The sequence below is a fragment of the Podarcis pityusensis genome (genome assembly GCF_964106645.2).
Source record: "Podarcis pityusensis genome assembly, chromosome: 8".
Lineage (NCBI taxonomy): Eukaryota > Metazoa > Chordata > Lepidosauria > Squamata > Lacertidae > Podarcis > Podarcis pityusensis.
Genome location: NC_138033.1, coordinates 11,639,393 through 11,652,361, shown reverse-complemented (window position 1 = coordinate 11,652,361; position 12,969 = coordinate 11,639,393). Strand labels below are relative to the sequence as shown.

The following is a 12,969-nucleotide window of genomic DNA, read 5'->3' as shown; positions in this document are numbered from 1 at the left end:
TCATGAGCAGAGGATCCATGGTTCCCCTTCCTTCCCTCCTCCGTGCTTACAAAGCATGCATCCACATGGATCCTCAGGATTTTTGCATTGGGCTACTCCAAACTCACTGTCAGATCACATGTCTGTGGCCACAGCATGAGCCACAAAAATCGTATATCCACTATTTCGTTTAGAATATATTTTTTTCTTGTTTTCCTCCTCTAAAAACTACGTGCGTGTTATGGTCTGGTGCGTGTTATAGAGCGAAAAATACGGTAATTTGTTCTTGATTTTGCTTGAAAGACATAGGGTTATGTGGCCTGTATAAAGAGGGTGATGGCATATCCGGGAATATATGGTTTATGTTGAGACATTTAGAAGGGTAAAGGAGGCTATCTGTGAACTAGATCTGGCCTTGAATGGAGGAAGAATTCGGCTTCTATGCATCATCCTAAAAAGAAAGCAGGAGCAGGGGAAATGGGACCCTCCAGATTTTTCTGGTCCATGAACACTGGCCATACTGACTGGGAAAGGTGAGAGTTGGCTCCAGCCACATCTGGAGGACCACAGACTCCCCACCCCTGGCCTAAATATTGAATCTTCCAGTGGGTCAGTCTGCATCTGACTCAGCTCTCTTTACCTTGAGTTTATGCCGTATCATCTTTTCTGTTTCCTCTTCCATCAACTTTTTCTCTTTCTCCATCTTCTCCTTCAACAGCCGGAGCTGTTCATCGTGGCTTCGGTTCTCATCCTCCACCATTTGCTTCAGTCTGGCCTTCTCCTGCTCCAACAGCTTCTGCTGCAGCTGGGCTGCTTCGGCCTTAGCGCGCTGGGCTGGGGGCCAGCGAAGGAAAAGATACAACATGAATACTGAGGGGGCTGCCATCTCCCGCCGCCATCTCCCCTTTACCCTGTGTTCTGTTCAATGTTCTCTCCTTGCCTGAAGAGGAGAATACTACATCTGTCGCTATGCCATTCTGCAAAAAGGTACAACTGTAACCCTTCCCTGGGAACTCAGAGCCCAGCCAGAGAAGGCCAGGACATTTACTTTCTAATACATATAATTTATAACATATACTCATTGCCTTAGATATGCACCTTCAATTTCCTTCTCTTTGTCGGTCAGGGCGTGGTCCATCTGAAGGAGAGAGTTTGCCACCGTCTGCTTGGATTTCAGGAATTCTTCAAGAGCTTTGTCTGCCTGATAACACATTGAGAGCAAAAGTTACTCATTTTACAGTATAATGGGACAGACAAGATTATATATTGTGATTAAGGGCAAAAATTGGTGTATAGTAAATTAATAATTGTATCTTAATGAGGCGCTGAGAAATTGATAATAGTGGTCCCTATTCCCTCTCACATAGCCTACAAGTCAAAGGTCTTTTAAACTATTTTATGTAAACCAATTTAATATATTTTTCATTGAACAGAGTTTATTCACTTTGGTAAGTAGACGAACAAACTAATTCACTTTGAATCAAGCCCTATTGAATTCAGTGGGGCTTACTCCCAAGAAAATATTCACAGTATTGCACTCCAGGTCTAAAGTTTGGATCTGTCCTCAGTCAGTATAAGAATGCTCATTCTTTGGTTATCACAGAAATGCGGTCTTCCTGCCCTACCTGAATTCCTTTTTCAGGTACCAAGTGGTATTTCTTCTCTATTTCATCCCGTTTCTTCAGATAACGCTGGTAGCCACCAGGCACAGAATAAATTCCCATCCGGAGCTCATCTTCTAGCTCCTGGGAAAGATCTGTCAGCACGGCAAAGCAGCGGTCAAAAGATGCCTGCTCATTCTTCCTGCAGAACTCTTCCTTTTTCTGCTTCAGCTCTTGCTACAAGAGACAGAAAATTGGCAGAAAGATGATCTGTTAATAATGATGAAAAAGCTTTTCCTCTTTAGTGGAAAGACTTACTAACAAGGCCACATCAAAACTACAGTACAAATTTCAATTGACTTAGCTGTCCCCACTCCCACCAAAAATCGTGGGAACTGGCTACAACATCAATGATCTATAACGGCTGCATTTCTAAAATGTAGGCCAGTTTAAATTGTCTGGCTCCACCTTTCCTAAAGTTAAAAACTAAGTGCGTACCCAATCAAATTGCAATCCTACCAGTCTTCTGGGATATGTGTTTGTCTTCCATTTCATCTGGAGAATGTGTCTTTCACAGGTAACTAAGCGAGCACGATGAACGGGCTAGGATCCAGCGGCTCTCTGGCTGAGCCAGGAAGTTCCCCACACAAGCAAGCTATGGGGCTTCGCTCCCTCATGCTTGGTTCAGTCAGGGATACTCCAGAGTATCCCCCTGATCCCGGTTCAGCCATGACTCACATCTCGAGCTGGCCTAAAGCCTGAAAAGAGGGCATTTAAGGAGCATGATGGGGGCAGGACCGGGGGGGGGGAAATCCTAAGTCTATTCTGCTCAGTCATATGACCTGGAAACCCAATGAAAACTCAGATGGCCAAGGGGATGGTGCAGTTCAAACACTTATTTTAAAGGTTTGTTCTACCTCTGCCAGGCTTAGGATTGCTAGGCAAGTAGTAGCTCAATGGAGTTTGGTGTATAATTTTACACCAGCTTAATTTACACTGGCCTGCTTTATGCCACCTTTCTATGTTCCTTTTTGCCTTTGGATAACAAGAGGCTGTCTCCATTCTGAAGTGAGATTTTTAGAAAACCGTGCGAGTTTTGGAAGGCCCTCCTAGCTGTGATGCTCAGAGCTACGCTAGGTAAGTGTTTACAGTGGTACCTCAGGTTAAGAACTTAATTCGTTCTGGAGGTCCGTTCTTAACCTGAAATTGTTCTGAACCTGAGGTACCACTTTAGCTAATGGGGCCTCCCGCTGCCACCGCACAATTTCTGTTCTCATCCTGAAGCAAAGTCCTTAACCCGAGGTACTATTTTTGGGTTAGTGGAGTCTGTAACCTGAAGCATCTGTAACCTGAGGTACCACTGTATTCTGCTACGTTTTATTTATTTTTTCCAGATCTTATTTTCTTCTAAATGTTTCATTCAGCCAATTAACATTTATGTAGGAACACAGGAAGCTCCCTCGTACAGAGTCAGACCAGTATTGTCTATCCTTGGGGCAGCTCAGCCAGTAGAGCATCAGACTCTTAATCCTGTCTCATGTTGAGCAACCACGCTGAGCCCCATGTTGGGTAAAAATATCCCTGTATTGCAGAGGTTGGACTAAAGGACCCTCATGGCCCCTTCCAACTGTACAATTCTATGACTCTTTCTGCACTGACTGGCAGCAGTTCAACACAACTTCAGGCAGAGGAGACTCCCTGATATGCCACGCTGGCAGAGGTGTGTTTTTTTTAAAAAAAAAAGAGAACAGATTTACCTCAAGCTTCTCTTGTGATTTTTTTACCAACGCATCGCCAAAGGCACGGGCCATGAAGATGCCAGTGGCTTCCCTCTCACACTCGGCGTGCACCGCCAGCAGCTCATTGACGGAGCCCGTGGGCAGGTTCAACCGCTGCCCCATCCGCTCTTCGTAACAGGAAATGGCATCACACACAGCTGCTGCGTTCTCGATCTCTGCCAGGGCCAGCACGGCATTCTCCAAGCAGGGCAAATCCCCACTGTTGATAGCATTGACATAGGTCTTCACCAGGTTCTGAAGCACTGAAGAGGGAAGAATTGGGCAAAGTCACCAAATCAGAAATGGCAGAACACGGATGCCCATCCCACTTAACTTTTGTACGCCAAGGAAATGTATCCCGAGTCAAACATCTTTCAAACGTTTGTACTATAACTGGAGACACATCATCCACTGTTCTCATAAAAGAAAATAGATATTCTGCACAAAACAAGAGGCAGAGAAGACATGTTTTTAAAAGTAATGTTGTAGCCCTCATGCCTGTAGAAAATAACCTGAAATATGAAGGAAGCACTTGGGAATGCTTAAAAAGCAGAGATTACTATTCTCTGCCCTGCACCCACATCTCATTCCTAATTATTATTACCTCTCTATGCTACAGGACGCGGGTGGCGCTGTGGGTTAAACCACAGATCCTAGAACTTGCAGATCAGAAGGTCGGCGGTTTGAAGCCCCACGATGGAGTGAGCTCCCATTGCTTGGTCCCAGCTCCTGCCAACCTAGCAGTTCGAAAGCACGTCAAAGTGCAAGTAGATAAATAGGTACCGCTCTAGCGGGAAGGTAAATGGCATTTCCGTGCGCTGCTCTGGTTCGCCGGAAGCAGCTTAGTCATGCTGGCCACATGACCCGGAAGCTGTACGCTGGCTCCCTCGGCCAATAAAGCGAGATGAGCGCCGCAACCCCAGAGTCGGTCATGACTGGACCTAATGGTCAGGGGTCCCTTTACCTTTATCTCTATGCTACATATGTATTATTGCCTTCCATACTTCTGGTTCTTGCCAAAACTGGAAGCAGCCCAATCTATAACTCATTGTCAGCACAGTGTGTATCCTGCAGCCGTGGGGCCACACTGTGATAAGTACGAAACAGTACAACTGGGCTCAGAACCCAGCTCAGAACCAATATTTTATTGAATACAAGAAATAAAACATCAACAAAACAAAGAACAAAGCCCCTATATTAGCGGCACCATGGGGAATTAACTCTGCAGAAATAGGCATGGAAGTGTTTGGGTCTATTAATTCTCAATAAATAAAAGGGGGAGGGGTGAACAGGCTTTTTAGTAGCCAAATGTCATGGGTTCACGTCCTTGCTTGTTGGAGAAGCATAATAAATGATGTAAGAGTTTAAAACAATGCATACAATGTTGCTTTCTGCACAAATGACTCAACCAAATTTCTCTGAAAGTAGAATTTGGGTTTCATCACAGAATCGTTACTGTATTTTATTCTGTGTATATAGTTTTCAAAATAAATTCTAGCTAAATGATGTTCAGCAGGCAATCAAGTGAGCAGCTTACATGCAATTCAGCCTGGACGTGAACAAAGAAATTATCAAACTGCAGAGCAAGGCAAACTAAAGCATTTTCTACAGTCAGGTGGGTCACTATTGGTTTCTGATGTCACCTGATCCCTTCTTGGCTGGTAGCTGAGTAACACCATTCACCTCAAGCTGACAGCTTCCTACACCCCCAAACTGCTCTGGAGGAAAAAGCCCCCCATCCATGGGGTTCCCAGATTGAGACCAGTTATTAGTATTATTAGAACGGCACTGGGTAAAACTAATTACTTTACTCAGAATGGTTTCCTACCCACCAACCCCAGCCTACAATCTTTTAAAAATGTTCCCTACTTATTCCTGTCACAACTTGGCCTCCCGGGACTGTCTTGGGTCGAGATGTCTCCCAGATGTGTTGGCAGAAACGGCCCACTGGCTCCAAGAAATCTTCCTCCAAATCATTTTCTTCCAGTTCCTCCAGCCGAGACAACTTTTTCCTGCTAGCTGGACGGTCAAACGTGAAACATTTCCGCGAAGGAAAGAATCTGCGGATACACGACCTGGGCATGTTGCACCTCTGGATTTGCTCACTATTACCTGGGGGAGAAGTGAGAGTACACAAGACAATCTGTTACTATCGCCAAATTCCACACAAAATGTGCCAACCATCTCCCTGGTGGAGCAAACTCACCTGGTTACCTGTAAACATTCAATTATCCATGCCAACTCAACTGACACCTGAGGTCACCTGAGGTCCCAGGGGTTACAGAGGTCCCTCTGTAAACAGAGTTAGGATATTGCTCTCTGTTTCAGCACTCCAATGTTATGGCCTTGCTCTGAGTACAGTGGTACCTCGGGTTAAGTACTTAATTCGTTCCGGAGGTCCACTCTTAGCCTGAAACTGTTCTTAACCTGAAGCACCAATTTAGCTAATGGGGCCTCCCGCTGCCACCGGAGCACGATTTCTGTTCTCATCCTGAAGCAAAGTTCTTAACCTGAGGTACTATTTCTGGGTTAGTGGAGTCTATAACCTGAAGCGTCTGTAACCTGAGGTACCACTGTATATGTATTTCCCTCTTCATAGCGCACTTACAGCTCGCATGTGTATATTTGAGATTAGCGGGTAAGACTCCTATGTCATAGGAGTTTCAGGAGCCCAGTCCAACTGTACAAGCAACTAACCTGGTGGTATGAGGGTTTTCACAATTTTGTGGCTTTTAGCTTTTACAGTTTGGGTATTGGCATTGTAATTGTTGTAGGGCGTTTGTAAACCTCCCTGGGAACACAACTGAGGATTAGCTTGAAGAGTTATTACTAATGCAGTCTGCAGCCAGAGACACGTGCCTCAGGACCCGGTGAGATGTATCTCTGTCTTGCTCCATGTAGCACAGGGGAAATCAGTTAAACCTCTTTAGCCCTCAGTGGCTATGTGACTGGATAAATTCACCCACTTGAATATTAGGCCTTTTTGACTTAGATCAGTTGTGCACCTCTAAACTAGCAGTGTCCTCTCCCCATCTCAGACACTGCATTTTCTTTCTTGCAGGTACTGTACCTTTCTGCAGTCTCAAGGCATTCTCCAGGTACCCGTCCTCAGTGATGGGCTGTCCATCTATCTTCAGCTGTAGTGTGAAATCCCGCACTGCCCAGATGAAGTCTGGGAAGAAACGGACAAATTCGGCAGAGTTCTCCTCCTCTGCATCTTCCCCAGAGGAAGCTTTTGCTTTAATCTTTTTTGTCAGCTCAGTGACATAGCTGGGGAGTGCTAAGGAAAACAATTCCAGGGCTGGTTTGGGGCCTGTTTGAACCTGCAGTTGTGGGCTGGCCAGAAATGATGATACGGCTTTTGAGCAGAGAGATTTATAGTACAGAAAGACCACATATAGCCATACCTTGGAAGTCGAACGGAATCTGTTCTGGAGGGGTGTTCAACTTCCAAAACGGTCGGAAACCAAAGTGCAGCTTCTGATTGGCTGCAGGAAGCTCTGGCAGCCAATCGGAAGCCGTGCCAGACGTTCGGCTTCCGAAAATCGTTCAAAAACCGGAACACTCACTTCCAGTTTTCGATCACTCAGGAACAGAAATGCACGAGTTCCAAGGCATTCAGCAACCAAGGTACGACTGTATTGCAATTGTAATGTAGGCAGGGTTTTGTGGCAAGGGGCTGACATCTCTCATTTTCACACCTTAAGGCCAATTCCTAATTTTATGCCTTCTGGAGTTCCTGCCTGCACCCCCACCCCCTTATCTATCTGTAAAACATATCTGTGGAGGTTACGATACGATACGATACGATATCTTTATTGTCATTGTCCCTTGTGGAACAATGAAATTGAAAACTACATAAAATTACATAAAAACTACATAAAACTACCACAAAACTACATAAAACTACTACAAAACTACATAAAACATTCCAAAACCCCTAAAAACTCTAAAACCCCATTTTAAAACACACTATACTACAGAAACCCCTTATGCTGCATTTAGAACCAGAATTGCATTAGCGTAGAAACTGTTTTTCAGGCGGCTAGTCCTGGTTCCCAATTTGCAGCTGTAATCACTGATCCACCCCCCTCACAACGTGTCCCAATGAGCTCCTCGCCCACCTTCCGAAGAGCCTCCCCTCTGTGTTTCCTCCTGCACCACCCCATACTTCCTCAGCATCATCAGACCACTCTAAGCATCATGGAGTCTCAGACCAGGAGAGTTCATCCCACCTGCTTCTGCATCAAGAGATCTGTCTCCCATGGAGCGAAACTCCTAGGGGGACAACCTTCAACTGCCTCCTCCTAGATCCTCCAGGCCAAGCACACAAGTCCAGCTGGGATTTCTGATGCCCCAAAAGGATACTGCAGATTCTCCAGCGCATTTTGGTCAATGGTGCCTATGCTGTTGTACACCAGGGTGCTGCTGAGCAGAATGGCCAGGGCAAAGATCCACGAGTCGTTCTGTGTGTTTCCCTGAAACAGAAATATAAATATCAGTTACCACCAGGGGGGGGTTTCAGCCAGAACTCAGTTCTGCCACCTCTCTGGTAGACACCATTGCCATTAACACCAGGTCAACACACACCACAATTGCTTCATTACGTAAATCATGTTCAGAATACCACAACACACACTTGTCTCTGACTGGCAACTTCTGCGTTCCTGTGGACTATTTCGGCTGGAAAAAACCTCCTGGAGAATCTCCTGGAAACCTTGTCGCTGAAGAAGCCCAATGGGTGAAACAAGGGTGTATCCTGAGAACTGGTCTATCATCAGCTGCCTTATTCTTACTAAGTAGTTCTGTTTGTTACACTCTCAAGACATAGGACTATGCAGAAGGAAGATATCAGTATGAAATGTCGTCGCCCACAGGAACTGTACGTTGTAATCGTTGGACTTGACAATCTTTGGACTTGACTATCCTTGGACGTTACGACAATAAAAACATATAGAAGGTTAATAGTAATATGATATGTTATTGCCACCAGGAACTGTGCTTTGCAATTTTTTGATATGACAATTATATATACAGTAGTACCTCGGGTTAAGTACTTAATTCGTTCCGGAGGTCCGTACTTAACCTGAAACTGTTTTTAACCTGAAGCACCACTTTAGCTAATGGGGCCTCCTGCTGCTGCCGTGCCGCCGGAGCCCGATTTCTGTTCTCATTCTGAAGCAAAGTTCTTAACCTGAAGCACTATTTCTGGGTTAGCGGAGTCTGTAACCTGAAGCTTATGTAACCTGAAGCGTATGTAACCTGAGGTACCACTGTAATGTTATTATATAATGTTATGTTACTTTACAGCCAGTTACGTGTGTGTTGTGGTATTCTTAACACCAGGTCAGCATATTTTGTCACAAGGCTCTTTTGAAAGGGCTAGTCTTCTGCAGTAATCCTAGCTCCCAGCTCACCTTCTGCACATCACCCAACCCTTCTGTGTCCAGCAACAGCAGTGTGAGGTCAGGCCTGTGAGGGTGAGGGAGACACCACATCCAGATGCCCTTTGTAAGCCCCTGCACTGTGGCACCCAAACAGAAACCTGAGGAAAGAGCGGGCAATGATTCAGAGAGAGAAAACAACAGGTGCCATGGCTTAAGGCGCAGGGCACTGGGAAACCCCACTGAACTCAATGAAACATTTGTCACAACCCCATCATAGCTTTAAAGCACACTCACCCCCCAAGAATCATGGGAACTGTATTTTGCTTGGGTGCTGGGAATAGTAGCTCAGCAAGTAGTAAACTACAGTTCCCAGGCTTTAGCTTTATGGTGCAGATGTGACCTGACTTCCGCGTAAAGAGGGATCAGATGATGAACTCTTTCTGGTTTAAACCCCTAGCACCTGTCCCCTTAGTGAATGAAAACTTAAGTGCACATAACAAAGAAGAACCTATGTAAGCTGTAAAGTGTCGTGCACATTGAACTTGAAACTAGGATGAGGAAGACCAGACTTGGAATCCACACAGGGAGACCTTGGGCTCATTCAGGGGTCAGCAACCTTTTTCAGCTGTGGGCCGGTCCACCGTCCCTCAGACCATGTGGTGGGCCAGACTATATTTTGAAGGGGGGGGGGATGAACGAATTCCTATGTCCCACAAATAACCCAGAGATGCATTTTAAATAAAAGGACACATTCTACTCATTCTGATTCCAGGACTGTCTGAGGGCCGGATTGAGAAGGCGATTGGGCCGCATCTGGCCCACGGGCCTTATGTTGCCTACCCTAGTTGCTGTCTCTCAGCTGAACCTACCTCACAGGGTTGCTGTGAGCATAAAATGTATATGGGGAAAACTGAATACCACCTGGAGCTCCTTGGAGGAAACTTGGGATATATATATAATAAAAAATAACCTGCCGTATTTCCGGATCCTCCTGTGAATTCTGCTGAGTGGGGACCCCAAACCTCTGCCTCAAAGTCCTATCTCCCCTCTGGTTCTGTATAAATATTAATTTACACCTCTTCCTCCATGCTTCTTCCCAGGCTAGGCAGAAAACACAGGGGCTCTGATACCCCATTCCAGACACACCAGACACCACTGCCTTACTCCTCATGCGAAGCTACTAGACTCCAGCCCTTCCCTTGAGTAACGGGGAATATTCATGAAGCCAGTCACCTTTTCTCTTGCCGGCAAGCCTGTTCATGAGGTAGGACTTGCCAGTGCGGTACAACCCCGCAATGGCCACCACCACCACTGGCTGGCGGATCCCGGCAAGCACCTCTGCAGCCTCCTGGTTCACCACAAGCTTCCCGTCCGGCATGTTCTCAATTAGGCAAACAGGAGCCGACATGTGGACCTGCCCTGGGGCCATCGTGCAAAAGATGATGGGTCTGCAAAAGGAAAACAGAGAAGCTCACAACACAGTGGAAACTCAAGTGTGTCTCTGCCTATTAGTGCGTCAGTGTTTCCCAAACTTGGGTCTCCAGCTGTTTTGGGACTACAGTTCCCATCATCCCTGACCACTGGTCCTGCTAGCTAGGGATGATGGGAGTTGTAGTCCAATTCAATTCAAGTTTCTCTCTGCCCGTGAGCATGTGAATGAGTGAAACCTGACTGGAAAAAGAGTTCAGGAAGGGCACAAATCACGATTCAGCTTCGCCTCCCTGGGATCCCAGATATTTTCTGGCACCTGAAAGTTACCCAGTTGGACATTCTCAGGATAGTTGTGACAAGTCTACATCTATCCTAGATGCTGTCATTTTTCTTTCATGCAGACCTGGAAATAGACTTTGTCCCTGCTGTCACCATTCGCCTCCCAGCACCACACCTATGGCTTTCATTTCATCGCAACTGATGCGAAGCCGGCAGAACTGCCCCCCTCCCCATTGAATGGTGTGCTGACATTTTAATTTCCGCCCCTCCCATGCCTCTGTTGCAAGCGCCATGTATTATTTCTACTATCGGCATCTTTTGAAGCAAAAGTTCTAGCTGCACGCTGCAGCCACGAAAGCAAAAGTCTCCACTGAAAAGGTCAGTGCGGGGGGGGGGGGAAGGACGACACGGGACTTGCGTGTTTGATTAACCCTTTCCTTGCCAGCCCCCTCCCCGCTGCTAGGATTCCCTTCCTCGCAGGTGTGCCAAAACTTGAATAAAATATTGGGGCGGCCCCGGTAAGCTCCGCCCCGCATAATCGATCACATGACACGGTGCACGCACCCCATTTGAGTGACAATGCCTATCAACTTGGGGTGGGGGGGGTCAAATATTTTATGGGGGGCGCAAAGACCCCCTCGGAATTGGTTCCTACACTCCCTCGGCTGCTTTTGCTCCTGGCTAAGATTCCCGCGCCGTGTTTACCTTGCAACAAGAAAGGAGCGCTAGGGGTTAACAACAACAGCGACATCGCGAAGTTGCCGTTTCTTACTTTTTGGTGTTGTTTTCTTTTTGCAGGGACGGGCCTCGGGAGGATGGGTCTGGACCGGACTCGATTGTTGCGGGTTCTCTCTTGCAGACGAGCTGGCAGGCCGGCAGGAAGAGGGAGAGAGCCTTGCTCGGAGTTCCCAGCGGAGACAGCAGGAGAAGCTCAAGCCTCGCCTTCAGGGTAAGAGCAAGAACTCAGGAATTGCGAGACGCTTCTGTGGCTCGAAAGCTCTTGTAGCGCCCCAGCTGCCCTTCCAGGAAATGGGAGGTCGTCGCGACCAATCAGCCTCCTTTATTGCCCGGGCGACGCTTCAAAATATGCGAGGACCGAAAGCGAAAGTGCCCGGCCTCCGCCCCTCTTTCTCTGAAAGGAGCGCGATTCTGGGAAACGAGCAAACAGAAAGGCAGGTGGAATTAAGCAACGGGGGTGGGTGGGAATCCTTCCAGTAGCACCGTGTTGCGTGGCGAGTTCCCGCCCCCCACCAGGATAAATAAAGACACGAGACACCATAGTTTAAGGTTAAATGGGCGAATTAGGCCACAACTTTATTGAATTCAGGAATGAGAGGCATTGGCTTAGGCATTGGTCCTATCGACTATCCGGCTCCAGCCCATTTGCTGGAGACACGGGGAAGGGTTAGCACTATATCGGGGGAGTCTCCTGCTGAGGCATCCTGCTGAGCTAGGAGCTCCCCTGGGTCACCGCTCGGGGCGTGCCTTTGGCCCACACCTCCATAGGCTTCGGACAGGGCCATGCCCCCCCCCCGGAGTCCTTTAACGGACCACCCTTCGCTGGGGAGGGAGGTGATGGCGTTCCTCCCCCCACACACATCCTTTTAACCGCTTCTTACCAATGGTCAGCCCGGTCGCGGAAGGCACCCAGGAAAAAGGTCCAAATGCTGTTCAAAACCTGCAAAAGATTCACCTAAAGGAACAAGGTAAGCAAGAAGAAAACCACTTCTAACCCCCCAAATACAAACCTAACCAAAACGTGGGGGCTAGCCGGCGAAAAGAGGGCGAGCCCCCTCTGCACCGGCCCTAAATAGGGCAGGCCACGCGGCCGGGATTCCCCTGTTCTCGCAGGGGCTGAAACCACCCCCACCCCCCCGCTCACGTGGGGGTGGGCGTGAAGCCCGCAACCCCACCTCCTGGGCAGGCCAGAAGTGGCTTTGTTGTTGTTTAGTCGTTCAGTCGTGTCCGACTCTTCGTGACCCCATGGACCAGAGCACGCCAGGCACTCCTGTCTTCCACTGCCTCCCCCAGTTTGGTCAAACTCATGCTGGTAGCTTCAAGAACACTGTCCAACCATCTCGTCCTCTGTCATCCCCTTCTCCTTGTGCCCTCCATCTTTCCCAACATCAGGGTCTTTTCCAGGGAGTCTTCTCATGAGGTGGCCAAAGTATTGGAGCCTCAGCTTCACAATCTGTCCTTCCAGTGAGCACTCAGGGCTAATTTCCTTAAGAATGGATGCGTTTGATCTTCTTGCAGTCCATGGGACTCTCAAGAGTCTCCTCCAACACCATAATTCAAAAGCATCAATTCTTCGGCGATCAGCCTTCTTTATGGTCCAGCTCTCACTTCCATACATCACTACTGGGAAAACCATGGCTTTAATTATACGGACCTTTGTTGGCAGGGTGATGTCTCTGCTTTTTAAGATGCTGTTTAGGTTTGCCATAGCCTTTCTCCCAAGGAGCAGGTGTCTTTTAATTTCGTGACTGCTTTCACCATCTGCAGTGATCATGG

The 12,969-nt window shown here is 47.5% G+C and overlaps 1 protein-coding gene across 1 annotated transcript in view; it reads right to left on the bottom strand.

The window, feature by feature from the left end:
- LOC308483124 (uncharacterized protein) overlaps positions 1 to 12,969 on the bottom strand; it is a 31,986-nt gene that overhangs the window by 2,361 nt on the left and 16,656 nt on the right. Inside the window, exons 11-20 of the mRNA XM_081016710.1 lie at positions 11,228 to 11,418; positions 9,979 to 10,193; positions 8,776 to 8,903; positions 7,727 to 7,836; positions 6,429 to 6,628; positions 5,228 to 5,470; positions 3,338 to 3,621; positions 1,605 to 1,817; positions 1,078 to 1,180; positions 620 to 813 (exon numbers count right to left, since the gene is read on the bottom strand). Of these exons, the coding sequence (XP_080872836.1) occupies positions 620 to 813; positions 1,078 to 1,180; positions 1,605 to 1,817; positions 3,338 to 3,621; positions 5,228 to 5,470; positions 6,429 to 6,628; positions 7,727 to 7,836; positions 8,776 to 8,903; positions 9,979 to 10,193; positions 11,228 to 11,418 (1,881 nt within the window). The remainder of the gene's footprint in view (positions 1 to 619; positions 814 to 1,077; positions 1,181 to 1,604; positions 1,818 to 3,337; positions 3,622 to 5,227; positions 5,471 to 6,428; positions 6,629 to 7,726; positions 7,837 to 8,775; positions 8,904 to 9,978; positions 10,194 to 11,227; positions 11,419 to 12,969) is intronic.